The sequence below is a fragment of the Manis javanica genome, chromosome 4 (assembly GCF_040802235.1).
Source record: "Manis javanica isolate MJ-LG chromosome 4, MJ_LKY, whole genome shotgun sequence".
NCBI classification, from domain to species: domain Eukaryota; kingdom Metazoa; phylum Chordata; class Mammalia; order Pholidota; family Manidae; genus Manis; species Manis javanica.
In genome coordinates, this window is record NC_133159.1 from 143,481,063 (window position 1) to 143,504,596 (window position 23,534).

Genomic DNA, 23,534 nt, shown 5'->3' on the forward strand with positions numbered 1-23,534 from the left:
CAATGACTTCAGGGGGGTTTGGAGGGAACTTGATAGTGTGGGGAATGTAATAACCACAATGTTTTTTTATATGAAACTCAAGAGTGTATATCAATCATATCTTAATTAAAAAAAAAGATTGGTCCACTATAGTATGGCAGGGGGGTTCTATATTGCCAGAAAGAGATCACATACAAGCATACCTCAGAGATATTGCAGTTTCAATTCAGACTGCAATAAAGCAAGTCCAACGAATTTTTTGGTTTACTATTATATATAAAAGTTATGTTTATACTATAGTATATTAAATGAACAAAGAGCATTATCTTTTTAAACCAATGTATATACCTTAATTTAGAAATATTGCTAATAAATGGTAACCATTAATCAGAGCTTTCAGCGAGTTGTAATCACAGATCACCATAACCAATATAATAATAATGAAAAAGTTTGAAGCATTGCAAGAATTACCAAAATTTAACAGAGACATGAGGTGAGCGAATGCTGTTGGAAAAATGGTGCCAACAGACTTGCTCCACTCAGGGTTGCTGCAGACCTTCAATTTGTAAAAAAAAAAAAAAAAAATTGCTGTATCTGGAGAACACAATAAAATAAAGTGCCATAAAATGAGGTATACCCACATGCAGGTTTACCTGTATGCTCTAAGTTCTTCATTTATTTTTGCCCAGTATTTATATGTTAAAAATGAGGAGCTAGGTGTTACAAGAGCAGATACCATGTGTATTAACATTATTGTCTCTCTACCCAGTTCCTTGTGAGGCACACAGCTGCCAGTAGCACTCTATACAGTTATGGTCCCTATCAGAGTTGATAGCTGCTTAGTTCTTGCTCTGCTACCTATTATACTCAAGCTTACATCACCCATCTGGAAGAATTTTCAGTGCTGTTTTTTTCCTAACCAAAATCTTTCTAACAATGATCTGTAGGGCCCTAGGTTCCAGCCATGCCTAACTTCCAACTTAGGATTCTACTCTTCCCCTTCCTCCACTGTATCCACACTGACTTCCTTAGTGATCCTCAGATAGGTGCACTGCCACCTCATTGGCTTTGAATTGGTGTTTCCCATGTCTGGAGTATTGCTTCTACTAGTCTTATTTTTGCATGGCTCACTTACCTCTTTCAGGTCTTTGCTATAATAAAGCCGCCTCTTTCTACTCCAGTACTCTTAATCCCTCTTGCCCTTATTTTTCTTCCGGAGCAATTAACCATTTTAAATACTATTTAATGTACTTACTCATTATCACCTTCTGCTCCCCTCCCACTAGTATGCCAACTCTAAAAAGGCAGCAGTTTTTGTGGGCCTCGTTTTTTTTTTCTTCACTGATCTATCTTCCAAGGACACAATAAGTATTTAATAAACATCTGTTGTTAAGTGAATCTTTTGCTTTTCTTTAAGGAAATGTTTACAAATACCAGATATTTCTCATTCTTGAACCAAACTCACTGAGGTTTTCTCCTCATCTTAGCAAACAGAGTATTCATAACACTGTCTCTCCCTGTTTCTCAGTGGCCTTGCTGTCTGTCCAGACTCTGGTTTAAAACCCATTTACCTGGGTGGGTCTGATTCTGGTACCAAGTTTAATCTGAGGTCTACAATCACAAATTCATTTTCTCTCAAAGTGGGCAGAGCAAACATTAGAAGCAGTTGATTCTTTACTCTGTGCATCAGTATTTGAAAAGTCAGATGTTACTGTTCTAACATTTGGGGAGCTTTTTCTGTTACTAACCTGTGTCTGTGTGCCACTTTAAAATAAAACAAATTGTCACTACACAGCTATTTATTAAACTGTTATCCTAATTGCCCTAAGGCTGTTTTGGATTTCATTCCCAGAGTAAATTTGGAAGCCAAGGATACTCTGTGTCTTGCACCTTAGGGAAAACCAAAATCATTTAGATACCTGACACAGGAATTGGGGTTAAGTAAGCCCCTTTTAACAAGAGAACAAAAGCCTGATCCTGGCAGATACAAAGCAGAGGCAAATTTGAAAAGGAAGGGCTAAAAAGGTTGTCCTTTGCCAGTGGGCATTGTGTCTCAATATTCAATTCCTTGCTTTCAGAAAATGATTTTTTAAAATAATACTCAAAACAGTCTTAACTTCTGTCTTTAAAAGGGAAAAAAGGTTTAAAGTTAAAGCGGTGATGGTCTACACTTTCCAGTTCCAAGTTTTTCCATACTTGCTATCAGAAGAGTTTGCTTTGGTGGGAATGGATGTGTTTTGTTTATGAATTCAGAGATAAAAGAGTAAGGAGTTGGAGACTCAGAGCTGAAATGCACTCTGGGATGAGCCGCCACAAAGCTGGCCTTGGAGGTCATTGGACTTTAAGAGTGTTAATTCAGCCTGACCCTCTGTGCGGTTCAGGTGGCTTAATCTTTTTTTTTTTTGGTATTATTAATGTACAGTTACATGAGCAACATTATGGTTACTAGACTCCCCCCATTATCAAGTCCCCACCACATACCCCAGTACAATCACTGTCCATCAGCGTAGTAAGATGATATAGAATCACTACTTGTCTTCTCTGTGTTATACTGTCTTCCCTGTGCCCTACCCCCTACATTATGTGTGCTAATCGGAATGCCCCTTTTTCCCCCTTATCCCTCCGTTCTCACCCATCCTCCCTAGTCCCTTTCCCTTTGGTAACTGTTAGTCCATTCTTGGGTTCTGTGAGTCTGCTGCAGTTTTGTTCCTTCAGTTTTTTCTTTGTTCTTATACTCCACAGATGAGTGAAATCATTTGATACTTGTCTTTCTCCGCCTGTCTTATTTCACTGAGCATAATACCCTCTAGCTCCATGTTGTTGCAAATGGTAGGATTTGTTTTCTTCTTATGGCTGAATAATATTCCATTGTGTATATGTACCACCTCTTCTTTATCCATTCATCTACTGATGGACACTTAGGTTGCTTCCATTTCTTGGCTATTGTAAATAGTGCTGTGATAAACATAGGGGTGCGTATGTCTTTTTCAAACTGGGCTCCTGCATTCTTAGATTAAACTGTGACTGAAATTCCTGGGTCAAATGGTATTTCTATTTTAAGTTTTTTGAGGAACCTCCAAACTGCTTTCCACGATGATTGAACTAATTTACATTCCCACCAGCAGTGTAGGAGGGTTCCCCTTTCTCCACATCCTCACCAACATTTGTTGTTGTTTGTCTTTTGGATGGTGGCCATCCTAACTGGTGTGAGGTGATATCTCATTGTGGTTTTAATTTGCATTTCTCTGATGATTAGTGATGTGGAGCATCTTTTCATGTGCCTGTTAGCCATCGCAATTTCTTCTTTGGAGAAGTGTCTGTTCAGCTGCTCTGCCCATTTTTTAATTGGATTATTTGCTTTCGTTTGTTGAGGTACGTGAGCTCTTTATATATTTTGGATGTCAACCCTTACTGGATCTGTCATTTACAAATATATTCTCCCATACTGTAGGATGCCTTTTTGTTCTATTGATGGTGTCTTTTGCTGTACAGAAGCATTTTAGTTTGATATAGTCCCACTTGTTCATTTTTGCTTTCGTTTCCCTTGCCCAGGGAGATATGTTCATGAAGAAGTTGCTCATGTTTATGTCCAAGAGATTTTTGCCTATGTTTTTTTCTAAGAGTTTTATGGTTTCATGACTTACATTCAGGTCTTTGATATTTGAGTTTACTTTTGTGTATGGGGTTAGACATAATCCAGTTTCATTCTCTTACATGTAGCTGTTCAGTTTTGCCAACACCAGCTGTTGAAGAGGCTGTCATTTCCTCAGGTGGTTTAATCTTCTCTTTGGTGTTCATTGTACATGGTGCAAACTCCTTGGAAGTTTTTTGAGATTGTGATTAAGACAGAATGAGGACACCAGGAGGAGTTATGTTATTTCTGCTTCAGTATCTTTTGGATTCTTTTCACCTCCATTCAAAAGTGAGCTTTACTGAGAGCATGGCCCTTAGGACCTCATCACCTGCCTAACGCTGGTAATATATGTGCTGCTAGGGGATTCTTAGTTGGGGAGGTAATCTGGGGGCCAGCATACAGCTTTAACTGTATTGAAACATTGTCAAATATTATAGGTAGACTTTGCTGTTTTGTCATGATATCACTGAGAAGTCTCAGTTTATTGATCGAAGAGTTTGAAGTGGAAGGCTGTATTTAAAATAAAGATGGTAAATATTTTTTGGCAGTAACTAGGAATGCAGGACTACAGGTAGTTTAACTCCAGCAGCTAGCAGAAAGAGCCACTTCTGTTCGAATCTCAAATGGCATATATCACATAGTTGGTGTCAGTGCCATTAAAAACCTGTCACTCAGCCATTCCCTTAGGATCTCTTGATAGGTGGTATGATGCTTAAAACACATCTGAATCATCATTCCTCAGAGAACTGGAGATGTTTGGCGTCACTGCCTGGTCCTAGGTTGGACCAGTCTGCAAAAATAAACTTGCCAAAAGCTAAATGGAGAGGAAGAATGAAAGAAAAATATTCTTCAGAGACTTGGAAAGGTCACAAGTGACGTCATTAAAGTGTAGATGATATGCTCTTCAAGGTGAGCTGTGTACCACTTGCCTTGGTTTTTCTTGTGGCAGTACTTCCTGTGGCTATCTTTGGTGAAAGGTGTGGTGAGAGGCTGAATTTGCCAGAGTTCAGACTGAGTTCATCTCGTACCTTTTTATAGTACTTTTGAGTACACTGGAAGGAGGTTAGAATATTAATTTAGCCTGTTCGTCCCCAGCTGTGCCACTATAAAGAGGCTACAGCTCCTGCAGCAGGCTTCCTATACTGTGGAAAGAAACTAATTGCTAGTTACAGGTTGAAGCTGACAGGCTGCTCTTTCCCCAGCAGCTACTGAAAGTCACTTTTAAAAATCATTATTATCATTAAGCATTTATAGCCTGTTCTTGTATTTTTCAAGTGCCTCATAATCATTTCTATTTGCTTTTCCTATTGATGTCCCTGAGAGGCAAGTTAATATTGTTACAGCCACATGTCACATGTTGTCACGTGACAGACCATGGGAACAGAGGATTAGGTAATCTGCTCCTTTGTGAGCAGAACACCATCTGTGTTCTGCTTTAGGCATTCTCAAAGTAGAAGCTGAGGTGTGCACTTTTTCCCTTAGTTGATTGAACCCATTTCCTCACTGCTTTTAATCTGGTGTGTATTATGACTTCTATACTGTTTTGACTACAACTTAGAGTAAGAAATGTATTTTACATAGTATACACATGCAGACACACACACAGTAGATATGTAAAACCGAAATAACTTTAGGAAACATTAGTTTTCATGAGATGCACTATGATACTTTCTATTCTATTTTTTATTTTTTATGCTAGTTTCAATCACTAAATTAACTTTAAGAAAATTTGGTCATGACCCACAGTTACTAAGTACTGCTAGGACATACTTAAAGCTGAGGAATACACATGAGCCATTTTCCTCAAGCATGAGTTTTATTCAAAGGTAAAGGGAGGAACACATTTTCATATTAAAACATACAGATGCATTATAGAATAGCATGAAATTTGAAAGAAATTTTGTTCTTATGATGGGCTCCTTCATATTATACCCCTAATCCTGACCCTTCCCCTGTTTATCCACCCCAGTATACATGTCCTACTCCTCTTCTGCTAAGGGAAGTATACTAGAAAAAACTTAAGAAGTACTATCCTTTTGAAAACCTTAAACCAAGTTCGTATCTTGTCTAAACGTAAATGGTTGTCAGGAACTTTGAGTAGTATATTTTACAGTCATTATTATTGAATACTTAGTCTATGCCACTCACTGTTCTAGAAACTGAGACTGCAGTAGTGAACAGAAGACAAAAATCGCTTCCCTATGGAATTTACATTATACTGGAGGTGGAATGTGTGGCACAGGGACTTAGTTAACAAATAAGTAAAATAGGGTATCAGGTGAGGTCACTGAAGACCGATAAGGCAGAGATTGGGATGGGGAGTCCTGGGGTTGAGGATGAGGTGTGTAATTTTATAAATATGTTGGTCATAGAAGACTTATGCGAAAAGATAACACTTGATTAAAGCAAAGACCTAAAGGAGGCCAGGAATGACCCACGGAGATTTCCACTTTATGAAGAGAATTCCAGACAGAAGAAACAGCAAATTCAAAAAGCCATGCACTACAGAAATCTCTTGAATATAAACATGAGCAACTTTTTCCTGAAATATCTCCTCGGGCAAGGGAAACAAAAGCAAAAATGAACAAATGGGACTATATCAAACTAAAAAGCTTCTCTACAGCAAAGGACACCATCAGTAAAACAACCTATAGTATGGGAGAATATATTTGTAAATGGTAAGGGGTTAACATACAAAATATATAAAGAACTCACATGCATTAACACCCAAAAAGCAAATAACCTGATTAAAAAATGGGCAAAGGATATGAACAGACACTTCTCCAAAGAAGAAATTCAGATGGCCAACAGGAACATGAAAAGATGCTCCACATCTCTAATCATCAGGGAAATGCCAATTAAAACCACAGTGAGACACCAGTTAGGATGGCCAACATCCAGAAGACAAGGAACAACAAATGCTGGCAAGGATGCGGAGAAAAGGGAATCCTCCTACACTGCTGGTGGGAATGTAAACTAGTTAAACCATTATGGAAAGCAATATGGAGGTTCCTCAAAAAACTAAAAATAGAGATACCATTTGACCCAGGAATTGCACTCCTTGGAATTTACCCAAAGAAAACAAGATCCCACATTAAAAAAGACATGCACCCCTATGTTTATTTTTTTAATTAATTAATTTGTTGTCATTAATCTACAATTACATGAAGAATATTATGTTTACTAGGGTCCCCCCTTCACCAAATCCCCCCACAAACCCCATTACAGTACTGTCCATCAGCATAGTAAGATGCTATAGAATCACTACTTGTCTTCTCCATGCTGCACAGCCTCCCCATGCCCCCCCAACATTATACATGCTAATCGTAATGTCCCTTTTCTTTTTCCCCACCCTTATCCTTCCCTTCCCTCCCTTTCTCCCCAGTCCCTTTCCCTTTGGTAACTGTTAGTCCATTCTTAGGTTCTATGATTCTGCTGCTGTTTTGTTCCTTCTGCTCCAGTCTTTCTTTGTTCCTATAGTCTTTGGGTTTGAGGTGAGTCTCTTGTAAGCAGCATATAGATGGGTCTTGCTTTTTTATCCATTCAGTTATTCTGTGTCTTTTGATTGGTGCATTCAGTCCATTTACATTTAGGGTGATTATTGAAAGATATGTACTTATTGCCATTGCAGGCTTTAGATTCGTGGTTGCCAAAGGTTCAAGTTTAGCTTCTTTAGTATCTTACTGTCCAATTTAATTCACTTATTGAGCTATTTTAAACACTGTCTGGTCATTCTTTATTTTTCTCCCTTCTTATTCCTCCTCCTCCGTTCTTTATGTGTTGGTTGTTTTATTCTGTGCTCTTTTGTGCTTCCTTTAAGTGCTTTTGTGGGTAGTTGATTTTATTTTTTGCCTTTAGTTAGTGTTTGGTTGGTCTGCTTTCTTTGCTGTGATTTTATTTTCTCTGGTGACATCTATTTAGTCTTAGAAGTGCTCCCATCTAGAGTAGTCCCTCTAAAATAATCTGTAGAGGTAGGTGGTTTGTGGGTGGCAAATTCCCTCAACTTTTGCTTGTCTGGGAATTGTTTAATCCCTCCTTCATATTTAAATGATAGTCATGCTGGATACAGTATTCTTGGTTCAAGGCCCTTCTCTTTCATTGCGTTAAATATATCATGCCATTCTCTTCTGGCCTGTAAGGTTTCTGTTGAGAAGTCTGATGATAGCCTGATGGGTTTTCCTTTGTAAGTGACCTTTTTCCTCTCTCTAACTGCCTTTAAAAACTCTGTCCTTGTCCTTGATCTTTGCCATTTTAATTATTATGTGTCTTGGTGTTGTCCTCCTTGGGTCCTTTCTGTTGGGAGTTCTGTACACTTCCATGGTCTGATCGATTATTTCCTCCCCCAGTTTGGGGAAGTTTTCAGCAATTATTTCTTCAAATACTCTTTCTATTCCTTTTTCTCTCTCTTCTTCTTCTGGTACCCCTATAATGCAGATATTGTTCCTTTTGGATTGGTCGCACAGTTCTCTTAATATTGTTCCATTCCTGGAGATCCTTTTATCTCTCTGCGTCAGCTTCTATGCATTCCTGTTCTCTGGTTTCTATTCCATCAGTGGCCTCTTGCATCTTATCCATTCTGTTTATAAATCCTTCCAGAGATTGTTTCATTTCTGTAATCTCCCTCCAGACTTCATCCCTTAGCTCTTGCATATTTCTCTGCAGCTCCATCAGCATGGTTATGAGCTTTATTTTTAATTCTTTTTCAGGAAGACTGGTTAGGTCTATCTCCTTCTCAGGGTTTGCCTCTGTGATCTTGGTCTGTATCAATTTCTTCTGCCTTTTCATGGCAATAGATATATTGGTGGGGAGCTGGCACATGTGTTAGGTAAGAGAAAGTCCCTTCTTGCCAGTTTATGGCCTTCCTCTCCTGGGAGAACAGCCACCTCTAGCGGCTTGTGCTGGGCAGCTGTGTGCAGACGGGGCTTCTGATCTTGCCTGGCCACTATTGAGTTTATTTAGCTCTGCAGTTGCTGTGGGCGTGACCTGCCTCAGGGTGCTGCTCCAATATGGCCGAGCTGCGTCAGAGGGGGAACAGGCAGGAGGCTGTTTATCATGGTGAGGGGCCTCTGAGCTGTGCTGCGGGTGTTCGGGCGCCCAGAGTTCCCCGGGATTCGCAGCTGCTGGGCTTAGTTGTACCCGGGCGCTTCCGTCCAGCTGTGGGGTCCCTGTCCCTTTAAGACTTTCAAAAAGCACTCGCTTTTCTTTGTCCCGGGGTGCCAGCTGCAGGGACCTGCTCACAGGTTTTACTGTCCTGTTTCCCTAGTATCCAGCATCCCGCGCATGCACTGTGTGTCTGTGGTCCAGTGCAGATGACTAGGGCTGAGTGTTTAGCAGTTCTGGGCTCCCTCTCCCTCCCCGCTCCGACTCCTCTACTCCCATCAGGAGCTGGGGTGAGGGGTGCTCAGGTCCCGCTGGGCCACAGCTTGTATCTTACCCCCTTCGTGAGGCACTGGGTTCTCATGGGTGTGGATGTAGTCTGGCTGTTGTCCTGTGTCTTCTGGTCTCTCTTTTAGGATTAGTTGTATTTGTTGTATTTTCAAAAATATATATGGTTTTGGGAGGAGATTTCCACTGCTCTACTCATGCTGCCATCTTGGTTCTCAGGTCTACCCCTATGTTTATTGCAGCACTATTTACAATAGCCAAGAAATGGAAGCAACCTAAGTGTCCATCAGTAAATGAATGGATAAATAAGATATGGTACATATACACAATAGAATATTATTCAACCATAAGAAGAAAACAAATCCTACCATTTGCAACAACATGGATGGAGCTAAAGGGTATTATGCTCAGTGAAATAAGTCAGGCAGAGAAAGACAAGTACAAAATGGTTTCACTCATTTGTGGAGTATAACAACAAAGCAAAAACTGAAGTAACAAAACAGCAGCAGACTCAAAAGACTTCAAGAAAGGACTAGTGGTTATCAAAGGGAAGGGGGTGGGGAGAAAGGGGTTAAGGGGCATTATGATTAGCACACAATATAGTAGGGGCACAGGGAAGGCAGTATAGCACAGAAAAGACAAGTAGTGTCTCTATAGCATCTTACTACACTGATGGACAGTGACTGCAATGGAATGAGGGTGGGGTGACTAGATAATATGGGTGAATGTAGTAACCACAGTGTTGCTCATGTGAAACCTTCGTAAGACTGAATATCAATGGTACCTTAATAAAAGATTATCTAATGTACATTAAAATAAATATTTAACACTTAAAAAAAAGAAAGCCATGTGCTAGGAGCAGGTCTGGTATGTGTATGGAACAACAGCAGGTTCCTGTGGCTGACATGGAGCTAGCAGGGAGAGAGTCATAGCACCTAACATCAGAAAAGATAATAGGCATCAGATTATAGGCAATTGTAATTTAAGGTTTTTATTCTGAGATGGGAAGTCAGTGGGGGTTTGAGCAGAGAAGTGTTTATGAGCTGAACTACATTTTAAGATCACTCAGGCTGCTGTGTTGAGAATAGACAGGGAAGCTAGGCATTGGGGGTAGGGGAGACAAGTGCAGAAACAGGGAGACTGTTTTTAAAAAGGACTTTGCTGTATTACATTTACTGAGTTTGGAAAGATAGGAGGAGGTTCTGTTTAGGGATGATGAGGGTAGATCAAGAATTTGGTTTTAGACATGTTCATTTTGAGATATTAGTTATCCAAGTGAAGATACTAAGTAGGCAGCTGGAGAAATATGTATAATTGATTTCCCATTGGCAAGCTGTGTGTTCATGTTAAAGCTCTTGGAAAATAGTTCTCCAGCTTGTCTGGATTATGTCTTCCTATTCTATACCTCTTGGGATAGTGAATTTCAAAATAAGACAACCAGAAACTCGTCTTCCTCCCTCTAAAATAATCCATACTGTAGGCTTCAAGATTGACTCTTCTATTTACAAGTAGCTGCCATCTAGATTTGAATTGAACTGGCATCATACTGTGCATTTCCCTTGATTATTTTTTGCCTGAACTCCTGAAGAGTGATTGGAATATCCTTGGGGAATCTAGTATTGTTTGAGTTGTGATCTACAACCTATGTTTCTCCCTTAGCATGTAGATACTATTTCTAGCTCACTGATAATGAAAAGAAGAGCCCACATATCATCCCATCCCCCCATACCTTCTCATTATCATTGTGCCTAATAAGAGATGTTACTGATGGGATTATGTTAGTACATGTGACTAATATAGAGGTAGAAAAAGTTTGAGAAATTAGTGTTTTCATTTTATTTCCTCAGCATCTTTGCCTTGATTCATGCAACAAATATTTATTGAGCCACTAGTATGCTAGTGAAAATGAGAGCCCCTGCACTCAAGGAGTTCATTGGATTTTGAGGCAGATATAAACAAACAATTGTTTTATGCTACAGTAGAAATATATGCCCTTGGTGTCATGGGGAGAGATTAGAGCTTCCCTGAAAAATCGCAAGCTTAAACTGAATCTGCAATTAAATAGGTAATTCCCAGACAGCTAAACCTTCAGGAGAAGAATATATTAAGCAGGAAGAACAACATGTAACAAGCTACAGAGCTGTGAGTTTCAGTGTTTGGGGAACAGGAAGTAATTTTGATATGGTTGAAGTTAAGGAAATAGGCTATGCAGAGGTAGACAGGGGCCAGATTCAAGAGAACCATTATTTTTTAAATGAACGTAGTTCTAGCCAAGATTAAAAGTTTGAGACCTGAAAAATGGAGATTTGGAAAGCTAACATAAAAGAAATGACCCAAAGAGTGACCTGTGCACTTGATCCTATAAAGAGATATTTTGTCAAGAGCACAATAGCAAGAACCATTATGCTAACAGTTTGTTAATAAGCCTTTTTTTTAAATCTCTGATCACTTTTTACCATAGTAGTGGTAGTGCATTTGAGCATGTGTAAGATTTCAGATAAGTCTAATATTATCCTTAATTACAAAAAAATTCTGAGTAAAAAAGGAGAACAGACAATGGTGAAACAAGAGGGAATTTTTCTTTTAACAAACACTTGTTATATTACTTCTGTAGCCAGGCACCATTATAAATGCTTTGCAAATATTGACTCATTAGCCTCATAACAACCCATACTTTTGTTCTATAGACTGGAAACTGAGCTGAATAGTGCTTGCCCAAAGTCACACAGCTAGCCAAGTGATGGAGTCAAAATCTGAAACCAGGTGTTCTGGTCTGGTTCCCAAGTCCATCTTCTGAACCACTGTGTCTGCTGCCTCTGATTTGAGTGCCCTAGCTTCTCAGAATTATTCTATAACAGAAGTCCAGGGATAGTCTTCAGGGTGTCTGGAAACCCTTGAAACTGTATGTCAAAATGTTGTATGTACATTTTTCATGAAGAGGGTCTGTGGCTTTCATATGTCTGTCAAAAGGAACCTCAAGGCAGAATGGTTTAGCTCTGCTGACCTAGAGGAGTTTCTCAGGTCTTTTCCACTGTTAAATGGCTCCAATTAGAATAATGATTCCCTCAGAAGAACAAGGTATTTACAAGCCCATTCAGACTTCTTAAGTAACATTTTTCTAAATTAATTGCTTATCTGGTTGATCTTCCTAGGAACTTATTCCAATTACACACTCCAGGCCCTATATTTAGAGATTGTTATTTTATATAGGATAGAGACTTAGCATCTGCTTTGAAAAATCTCTCCAGATAATTCTAATGTAAGTCTTTGGTTAAGAACCACTAGTATTATCCACTGGAGGATGAAGATTGTATTTCTGTATTATTCTTATATCTCAGATGCTTGGGACACAGTAAACAAACATTTGAATGTCACATTGTGAATTATGACTGCTTTATATTCAAAGTAATGATAATCACTCACATTTCATGTAAGACCTTTATATAACCCACAGTAGCCTACCTCTTCACCCCAGTTTTCACTTCTAAATGCCCTTTATAGAGCTTCGCACTACCTCAGGATTTTCTTGGTGCCCTTATTTGAAGTGAGAGTTCTCCTCTTATTGTTGAGTACCAACTAAATTAGAAAATTCCTTGTTCCTAGAAGCCCACAGCTGGTATAAGTCTTTTGAAGTGGTGCTCCAGTACATCTAAAGGATGTCTAAGGTCTCTTTCCTGAGGTTACTCTGCTTACATTCACCAGACTCAAGCTTTTTGAGAATTCCACTGTCTCAGTATTTTTGGCATCAGATTATGTGATATATGTTGTAACTCCTAGGAGGTTGGTAATTGAGGGGTTAAAAGCACACGTTACATGGAAAATAACTTGATGGATCCTTCTGGAAGAGAGAACAGAAAGACTGTCAAGTAGATACAACCAAATTATGGGGGAGGAAATAAAGATACTATTTAAGGTGGGAAAGATGAGTTGGTAGTAACTGTAAAAGAACTGGAAATATTTCAGAAAAAGGATACTTGGATCTCATAGCCAAAATTTTTTTGAAAAGACAGATAAGCTATTAAAGTGTGGACATTGGCCCCCGCAAAAGGGGGGTGCAGATAGTGGTGCTAGATAAGCACTTTCCCCTATTATTTTCTTAGAAGAAAATGAAAGAGAAATAGGCATGCTTGCTAATTACAGAATTTGACCAGAGAATTGTTTTCCTGCCGTGCTAAGAATATAGATAGGGCCACTAGTGACAGAAACCAGTGAGAAAGGGTGATTTAGAGCAATTCCCCACCTACTCTCCCTTCTTACAGTATATGGTTCTTTTAATCTGCCACAGTGGAATCTGCCTATTTCTGCATATATATGCCAATCCAGGGTTGCCCTTGAATAAAAGCACTTACTGTAACTTTTTTAAAAATATAAAATTTATGCTCTGAATTGAATGCCCATGGTAGAATCACAACCCAAATAAATCAGCTTATATTGTGAGAAGAAAACTCTTTTCACTCACTCAAAGGTTTTCCCTTCATACAGTCATCAGATTTATCAATGTTTGACCCAAGGAGCTTTTTCCAACCGTAGTACTTAGGAAATAAGATTTTATAAAAGGAACGACTTTAAAACCAGTATCTAAAAAAAGATGAGGGCATATGGCACCATTTCTTGTGGAGAGACAAAAAAAAAAAAAATCCAGGTGTGGGGTCAGACAAATTTGCATTTTATCCTTGTTCTTCTGTGTACCATTAATGTTATTTTATCTTGCTGAACCTCAGTTGATCTGTAAAATGAAAATGAATGACATTTACTTTGAAACAGTAATAATGAGGATTAGAAGTGATGTCATTAATTACTTAGTAGTGGCAGCAGCTACTATTAATAACCACAGAAACAAAAAAAATAACTGAATAGACTATTCTGGGTACAGAACTTGTGTCTTGAATTCATCCCTCTTCTAGAGGCTCCTTCTAGAGGGAGAGTTGGTGTGTTGTCACAGAGCTCTGACAGTGGAATGAGTAAAGGTTGTGCTTTGCAGTGTATGGGCTGATATGCCTGGATTTGGAAAGTCGTGCTCTGTCTAAAAGAAGGAGGACATAGGGCGTGTATTTCTAGACCCATAACTGTTCTTTCCCTCCTGCCTGGCTTCCTCTGATGTCCTAATTTTCCCTTGGTGCTTTCCTGGCAGGTGGCTGTGAAAAACAATATTGATGTCTTCTACTTTAGCTGCCTCATCCCACTCAATGTGCTTTTTGTAGAAGATGGCAAAATGGGTATGTCCTCCTGTCCTTCTGCCAGATATCTTTGCCCTTCCCCTGAATGTCAGGCAGAGCATAGCCCGAAGTTATTTTGAGATTTTAAAAAAATGAGGTAAGGCTATTCTAAAGCTCTAGTAATTTCTAATTATTTATTTGCCTGAGTCATAATTGGTCTTGCTTTGCTGTTGGTCTCTAAACCACAATGCCAATTATCTGAACAATCCAGTCACCCCGGTATACAGAGTAAGTGGTTTCATGAAAAGTACATGTGATTTGAATCTCAGCATGGCTGGATTTTTGTGTGAGAAGTGACAAGGTGCTTAACTTTTCTGAGTTTCAGTTTCCAAGTTTGCAAGGCAAAAATAGATTTTATAATAACTTAATGAAATAATACATGCAAATTTAGCACTTAGTCCTATACTAAATTCTTCGGTCTCAAGAATTTAATAATTTGTAATAAACCATTAGTGCTCCCTATATGGTTTTTGACATTTCTCTCTTCCCTTATTTATGAAACCACCATCTAATTAAACTAGCTTATATTGGTACATACTAAATTGTATTGGCACTTAATTGATTTGATTCCTAACAGCGGCTCTTTGGGTAGGCAGGACAGGTATAAATTATATATGATGAAATTAAGAATCAGAGAGGTCACAAAACTTAACTCAAAGTCACCAAATAGAAAATGGACGAAAACTAAACTACAGATGTAAATTCTTTTCTAGTGTATCTTAGTGCTACTGATGAGGTATTAATTGACATGGGGTGTAGTATCTCTGCATAGCTAAGAATTGGCTCTGGTCCCAGGCTACTCCTGGCTGTATTGCAAGAGCCCGCACTCCAAGGAATAAATGGTGCAAGGCATTCAGGAATGAGAATACTGACAGATGCTCATTTGCTTCCTTGCCCTCTGCCTTCCCATACAGAGCGCCAGGTCTTCCTTGCCACATGGAAGGATATTCCCAATGAAAATGAACTTCAGTTTCAGATTAAGGAATGTCATTTAAATGCTGGTGAGTAATGACTCTAAGTTTCATTTGCATCTTAGTAAATCAAAATTGATATTTGAAAACTTTATCTTTACTTACCTTTTCTTTATACATCTACCTGGTTTCTACTGAGTATGCGGTAGAAACATTATTTTATAAACTTCTCTTTCAAAACTTGGGATATTTTGGTGTAAGTATAGGTTACTTGCAGGCTAACAGAGTTAAGAAACAAACTAGAATGCATCCGTCTTCCCCATTCTTCAGTAGTTCAACATATGTTAGTCATGTTACTTGAACATCCTATAAACATCAAATAATTGAAATGGCCCTTGAGGATATGCATGCTCCCAGGAATAAAAAGAACTATTCCTCCTTCTATATCAAACTTTGGATTCGGAGGAAAGGTGACTTTCTGAGATTTTTATTTAGAATCTGGTGTTTGTTGACTCAGGCCCATTTGGTACCTTTTTTCTCTTTTGCCTCATGTCAGCTTTTATATGATGATGCTAATAACTAACTAACCTCTTTCATCATCAGTAAAAAGCTGCAGACCCTTTTGTAGTTAATTATATTAGCATAGTGGGACATCACAGAGGTAATTACCACAGAGGAGAAACAGTAGCAGCTATCTGCCCCTGCGCTTCCTTTCACTGAGATGTTCCTTAGCAGTGGAAGGAGCCCTAAGCTGTTCAGAGTCCTGCTTTTGTCCTGATTACTCATTTTTGAGGGTAGTTCAAGGCTTTATGGGTTTGAAAAAGGGAGAATTGCCAATCAGTACCTCTTCTGTCTTCATTTATCCATAATTTCCTCATCATACAGTGGGGGTCCTGTGGGGGTCCTTACAAGGGCTTTTCAGTGTTCTGGCATCCCATTGCAGCTCGTGCTAGCACTGGGGGAGAGGTGGGGCGGCGGAGGAGAGACGAAAAAACAACAAAATTCGCCATCTTCTCATTCCACCTTCCTCATTTGAGTGTTTGGGAGCTCTTTGATGCATTCATGCTCTGTATTCAGACGAATCTTTTCTTATAGGACTTTTCATGAGCCCTTGAAGAGGGATTTGAGGAGATAGTCCTCTATAATTTCCATTGTAATAACTAGTTAATTTTCTTCAGGAGTACCACATATCTGCCTTTCTAACATATTCTTTGTATAGGTTTCTCACCCTATCTATTCATCAAACAGCACCAGTTTCTGCTGTGTTTTAACAATAAATCATACTCACATTTAGCTGCTTTTTGTGCTGTATTCTAGGTAGGTAACAGTGTTATCTGTCCCTCTCTCTGAAACTTACTGGCTGATTACCACAAACCTCATTTGCTGAATGTGGGAGGTTGGGCAACTTTCCACAGTGGTATGGTGAGAACCAGAGTATCCTGTTTGAGAAGCAGCCTCTGTACTCAGCTTGGAAGAAACGAGGCCTTTCATTATAGTCGCCCCTGTGGTAGTTGTTCCTGTGGCAACAGTTCCTATAGTATGCTCCTAAGAACACTTGCCCCTCAAAATAAAAGGGTCTGTGGTCAGTTAAAGTTGAAAAAACAGTGTGTGGTGTGCCTCTCTTAAAAGTTGCACTTTGCATGTTGGGAAGTCCTAAATTAAGGAAATCTCTTAATAATAGTGTTAACTGAATTTATTTGACCATGGGAGTTTAAATCACAAAATATTTATTATGAACATCTGATGGACACCAGTGTTCCTTGAACATGAACTGGGAAACACTGGCCTATAGAGAGCAGAGAAAGGCCAGAGTAATTGGAAAAAAGGTTTTGTTTCAGACATCCAATATGAAAGGGGCATCCTTTTTCAAAGAAAAGGGGAAGGTCACTGAGGGTTTTAGTTGACCTGCCAATATAATAGAAAAGATACCACTGCTTCCAGATTGGAGTTCTGAACCCTTATTGCATTTGGTGTATGTTTGTGATCTTCCCAAAGAGGAGGTGTTTGACCTTTCTTCCAGTGGAGCTGTGTCCTCTGATGTAGCCTGGAGCAATTTCAGTTTTGATCAATTCTGCCATGGCTTCACGCCAGTTCCTCCCTGCCTTGGGTGCTGCAGATACCAGTGAGTCGGTTTTCCAGTGACACACTGCTCTGTGGTGGTGCAGCACAGGGAGCAGAGTGGGAAACAGCCACTTGTTTTCTCAGGAAGTCAAGACCATCATTTTCCCACACTAAATCACTGCCGATCTTACAAGACCACTTCCTGCAACTAATCCTTTCTAGCTTTTCCTTTGCCTTCACTCCAAGTCCTGGAGTGCCTTAGCATTTTACATTTCCTTCCAGTATTGAAGGCTCTATTAAGATGAATGTTTCCAGGTTTAGTGCCTTCTTATTCAACACCCTGGGTCTAGCTGAGAGCTAAAAATACCATCCTTTCCAGCTGATCTGCCCTAATCACAATAGCACCAATACTTTAAATAGCTTTTCTGTGCCAGAGTAGACATTTGACAGATGGAACTAACACTGAGGACTACAAGAAGTCACAGGCTTAAAGAACTCCCCGACTTAGCTCTGTGCTTTCACTTTTGCACTTCCATTTCTTTCTAGGGAAGAAAGGAAAAACCCTCTTCCCAAGCCTTCATAGTTAATCAGATCTCGATAGAAAGGGATGAAAGGAGTGCTTGTGGTGCCTCTGGGCATGTAAGTACTAGAAAATACTAGAGCAAAAAGGCACTCATTTATGGGTCTCCCTGCTTCCTAGCGTTGCTCATATCTGCTGTCATCAGGAGGTCTGTGTGGATCAGTTTCGCTGCTGTTAGTACCTATCAGGGACCACTATCTGAAGTGCACAAGTAGTTGTATCTCCAGCCACATCCAGAAAGTAATCCTTCTTGCAAACCGTTTGCAGACCTATTTTTTAAGTTGTTTATTATGTTCTGAAAAGTTGAGAGATGTTTTATCATGCAGGGACAAATGTTTGTTCTGGTGTGGGGACTAGGTAAGAGTGAGTTCTGTTTCTTTGTTTTGTCGTGATTCTCCCCATTTGAAACATTTCATAAATGAAAAATGTTTTGCCATCCAGCACTTAAGTATAGTTTGGTTGCTAAATGGTAAAAACTGTTCTTTTCAGCAGTCGTAGTGGTTTTGAACTTGCTAGTAAATGCCACAACTGGGCCCCATTGCAAATTTCCTGCTTCCCACCCACTACTATGAGTATCATCTTCATTCTTATTGCTGCCAAAAGAGGTGTGAAGACCCCATCCACGTCTTTTAAGATTTTAGGCCCCAGACCCAAAAGATCAAATTTGGGGAAGATGACAAACCAGAAGGAATCACATCTGGAAGCCAGTATAACCGTAGCTCACCATCTTTTTTCTCTCTATCCTTGGGGCAGATCTCAGTGTTGTAACATTTACCTTTTTATTCTCAAAGTCTAACAACTGTAAGATTACACCTTATTTCCCAGGAATTCAGGTGTGTTTAAAAAAAAAAATGAAAAGAAAACAGTACTATGCTATCTTGTCAAGAAGTCTGTCCCAGTTTGGCTGAGAAGCCTCCTTATGTATGGCTCCCATTGCCATCCTTGGTAAGTACATTTAGCAGAGTCTGATATAGCCATTCATAAGAGCAGAGTCATCAGTTCAGCCTGTTTATTCTACCTAGCTGTTCGCCATGTTTTCTAATTCTGGAAGGGATGAGTATGTGTGTCTGTGTTTCCATTTCTTAGCCTGTCATCTCTTACATGAGATGGCATGTAGAAGTCTATAGGAATCTGGGCTTTGCAATGTATATAGTCTTAGAATGTGTTTATGCCTATGAAATGAGGTGGCTCTTCAGTAAAGCTCCTACTGTGTTTACTTTTTGTTTCCTTGGAAATGGGTAAGAGCCTTGAGAGTTAGGAATGGCTTTTTCAACTTTAAGCAAGCCCCTGTCAAAAGGCACTGGCCAAACTCCATCTGGTGATGTTGCTTAGCAACACTGTGTAAGCTGCAAGAGCCCTTCATTATGGGAACCAAGGTGACCACCTGCCTGACCCCCGAGAAGGAAATTAAAGAGCATATTGAGGCCCCTTCTTCCAGCAGCATATAACTGTCCTTAGATACACTTTATGGCTCCACAAAGAGACCCAGTTCTTTTTTTTTTTTTAAGGTATCATTGATATACAATCTTATGAAGGTTTCACATGAGCAACATTGTGGTTACTGTATTCACCCATGTTATGAAGTCCCCCCCCCATGCCCCATTGCACTCACTGTCCATCAGCATAGTAAGATGCTGTAGAGTCACTACTAGTCTTCTCTGTGCTACATTGCCTTCCCCGTGACCCCCCTACATTATGTGTGCTGATCGTAATACCCCTTAATCCCCTTCTCCCTCCCTCTGCACCCCAAAGAGAGCCAGCTCTTAAGTTATAATTATACTGCTTGATGTTAGTGAAAACCTGGGAAGTAAAAGGAGAAAAGTGAAATAACTAAGTGTGGTGTAGATGTTTGATCAATAGGCTTTAGTGCCTTCTCCCTTGTGCTCTCATTGGTTTAAATGTGGGAGAAAGACTCCAGGTCAAGAACTACCTCCAAGATTAGTCCATATCTAAGTAGATGGTCTTCAATGCCTATAGTATTATGTATCTCCAGTACCTGAGTCAGGCTTATTCACACATACTAATGATGGGTGCTCATTGTGTCCTGGATACTGTGGGAGACACAGTGATAAAAAACTCCAGGATCTCTGTGCTCAGAGAACTTACTGTCTAGGAGAGCAGAAAGACCATCCATCATGGCAGCCTCTTCCTAGAAAGCACAATAGAATATGACAACTTTTTATGTGGGGAAAATTTAGTTCTTGAAGTCAGCATATTCGAGTTCTCATCAGAAAGGAACATAATAAACTCTCAACAAAGATGCAGTGTTTATCATCTCTGTTCTTAAGGTTTCCCTGATGCTGCAGCATCTCTCATATTAGCAGTAAGAGAACAAGGAGAGAGAAGTGAACTTTAAATCTAGACTGTCTTGTCTCTTCACTATAGTCACAAGAAAGACCCCAGACACCAACCTGCTCTGGACCTGGGTTCATAACTAAGAAGGCCCCCACTCTGACCAGCATCAGCTGGCCTTACAGCCATCACCTCTGCAAAACTTCAATCTCTCCCAGTCTTTCATTGAGACCACTTGTTTTATATGCACAGTATTCCCTGCAGGCTTAAATCATTTGCCTGCTTTAAAAAAAAAAACGTCATACACATAAGTTAATAAATTTAATGTGCAGGATTTCTGTGACTCTTTGCTTTTTTCTCATCCTGGTCACTGAGGCCAGAGTGGCTCACAAGAAAGTTGCAGCTTGGGAAGTAATGTTGTGGACCTAATCGTCAGTCTGTGTATCTCTGTGGATATGGGACCAGCGTTCCGGAAAGGAATACCAACATGGCAGTCACTATGCACACTATCTCTGTATGTCCTCTTGCAAACATGTTACCTAGCTTAAGATTACCAGTTCCTTAGACCCACCATAATCTCCACAGGTAATTCTCACACTAATGCTTAATTGCACCTTAATCTGTTTTCTGCTGTGGAATCTGTAGGCACTTCAGAGCCTTTTCCTAACTCTTAGCTATTGTGGGAGAAAGGGCTTTCTGAATGTGGTCATGTGCATGTGACAATGTTTGTCAGGGGTCTTGAGCACACATGGCTTGTAAGAATGTCAGAAGAAAGTTAGCAAGCGTTTGTTTGATATCTTAACTGAAGGTGTTGGATTTTGAATCTGTGTTTCTAGACACTGTTTCCAGCAAGTTGCAAAACAACAATGTTTATACTATTGCCAAGAGGAATGTGGAAGGGCAGGACATGCTGTACCAGTCCCTGAAGCTCACTAATGGCATTTGGATTTTGGCTGAGTTACGCATCCAGCCAGGAAACCCTAATTACACGGTAAGGCCCTTCTCAAAATGGGTGAGATGGAATCAAGGAGGGGGGTAAGAGCCCAGTTTTTCTCAGCCCTCTAGAAAGACCTGGAAGAAGTGCTTCAGACCCTAGATAGCTAGAACAAGTAGTCAATGAAGAAGTCTCCAGTTGCCTCCTTGGAACACCTCTCTGCAATGTCTGCCCCTTCCAGCAGGCACTGTGCCTCTGGCAGGAAAGCCATGGACTCCCTTTGGTATATTCAGAGTTGCTTACTAGATTCGGCAACTTCATCAATATCAGTTAATCCTTAGCTAGCATATCTGTATATGTGGTACTGTAACAAGTTGCCAAGATGGTTGTGTACATAGCTCATTTCAAGAAGGCCACCTTTCCTGCTTTTGGAGTTCATAACCTAAGGATATCAGTGTCATAGACACATCAGCCTTTTTTAACAGTATTGATGTCTTAAGCTGTTTATTCTCAAAGGTAAGCCAAATGGGACACACCTTTGGCAGCCTGCAAAGGAGGGTTTTAGTTTGGAAAATCTCCTTTAGTATCACTCTAGACTAGAATTGAAATTCTGGCCATATTTTTAGGGCATGAGCAATTGCCTTGTCAAACAACAAAAATTGGTACCCTAGAGTTTAACTGGGCATTTGCTTGCTGTTGTAAAATGTGATCTCCCAATTGAATGTTGCTTGTCATCTGCATTTTGTAAAGTAAAAAACCATTGGATGAGAGAAATATCTTACTGTGTTATGTTTAAGGTCTTTGCAGGTTATTTTGAAGGAGGGAACAGGAAAATGACAGAGGAGAATAAGGAGAATACCTTCTGAGGAAATGGAACAGTAGATTAAGGGAGCTTTTAGCTATTTAGTTGAGAAAAGTCTGTGACCCTATTCCTTGATTTTAACAGCCTATTTGCATTATGATACATCAAGGAAATAGTACCACCCAAAACTGAAAATTCTTGATGTTTTCCCTACTAGTTCCCTCTCTTGAATTAAGTTGGAGGAGAATGTGTGTGTGAACCACTGAATCTTAACCAAGCCAGATTTTTGTGAGATGGAAAACTTAAGGCTTCTGCCTTGAAGTGTACACTTCTCCCACCTACCTCCTCCACCACCAGTCCCCTGTCTTTCTTGGAAAGAAACTACCTTGTCATTAACCTTGAATTCCCTAAGAAGAAAACTCTGTGCCATGCTTGAAGGGGGAAGTTTTCACTGTAAAATCAAGGTCTTATAAAATAGCTACATTTATTGCCCTAGAAATTTGCTCAAGGTGTGTGTTGTGTTGTTTTTTGTCATCCATTGTTTTACTGTATACAGTCTTCCATCTCAGCTAGGTTAAAGAAGCATGATTACCCCTAGTTTGCAGATAAGGAAACCAGGATTAAGAATGATTGATGACTTGTTCAAGATCGAGTAATTTGTTCAAAGTTCAGTTGTGCTTAGAATTTAGATTATCTCTTGACAACTTCTGAACATATTCATTATAAGAGTAGAAGTAGTTTTGTGAAAGACCTCTTAGTATCACTAGCCTAACAATGGTACATTTTTTAGTTATTTTTTTTTAAATAATTTAAAATTCACAGAAAGTTCTTAAAATAGTAGTGTTCTCATGTAGCTTTTCACCCAGTTTCCCACTGATAACATCTTAGACACTTACAGTACATTTTCAAACAGAATTGATATGGTACAATACCCTTAGCTATAGACCTTATTCAGGTTTTGCCAGGTTTTACATTACTCTTTGTGGTCGATGAGTGTACAGTACTGTGAAATCCTGTCACACATACAGATTTGTATAACCACTGTCACAGTCAGGACACCGAACCATTCACCACCCTGCAAAAACTCCCTCTTGCTATCCCTTTAGAGTTAGACACCCCAGTCCTAACCCCCTGCCAACCACTGATTATGTTCTCCATTACTATAATTTTGTCATTCTGAGAGAGTTATATAAATTGTATAAATTAAATACATGCAGTTAACCTTTTGAGATTGGATTTTTTCACTTAGCTTAATACCCTTGACATCCATCCACATTGTGTGTATCAATAGTTTGTTATTTTTTTTTATGATCACGTAAGTAGTCCACCATGTGGATGTAGAGTTTTACCCATTCAACCATTGAAGGACGTTTCTTCCTCTGTCATACTTTTCTAATTTTTATTTGATATTTGAGATAATTGTAGATTCACCTGCAGTTTTAAGAAATAATCTAATAAGATCCTGTCCTTGTGGTGTTCTTTTGTAGTCGTGCTCTTCCTCCTCTATATTTGTAAATGGTAAATTCGTTTATTCTTCCTTCCCCCTTTCATATTTTTCATCCATCTGGTGACAGGGTTCCCTCTGCCCCCAAAACCTAAATTTTCTATAACAGCATCTAACACAGACAGGCCTAAGCCATTGTCCTAAATGGTGCTCTAGACTTCAAAGTCACTGAAGTCAGTCCCTTCCCTCCATCATCTTAAATACCCATTATAATATTGGACTGATCTCAGCTAGAT

At 39.5% G+C, this 23,534-nt stretch overlaps 1 protein-coding gene across 8 annotated transcripts in view; it reads left to right on the top strand.

Moving 5' to 3' along the window:
* LOC108407510 (adaptor related protein complex 2 subunit beta 1) overlaps window positions 1-23,534 on the top strand; it is a 148,206-nt gene that overhangs the window by 119,631 nt on the left and 5,041 nt on the right. For all 8 annotated transcript variants that reach the window (XM_073235250.1, XM_073235249.1, XM_073235252.1 and 5 more), the window contains 3 exons: window positions 14,130-14,214; window positions 15,129-15,215; window positions 20,895-21,049. In XM_073235250.1, coding sequence (XP_073091351.1) covers window positions 14,130-14,214; window positions 15,129-15,215; window positions 20,895-21,049 — 327 coding nt within the window. The remainder of the gene's footprint in view (window positions 1-14,129; window positions 14,215-15,128; window positions 15,216-20,894; window positions 21,050-23,534) is intronic.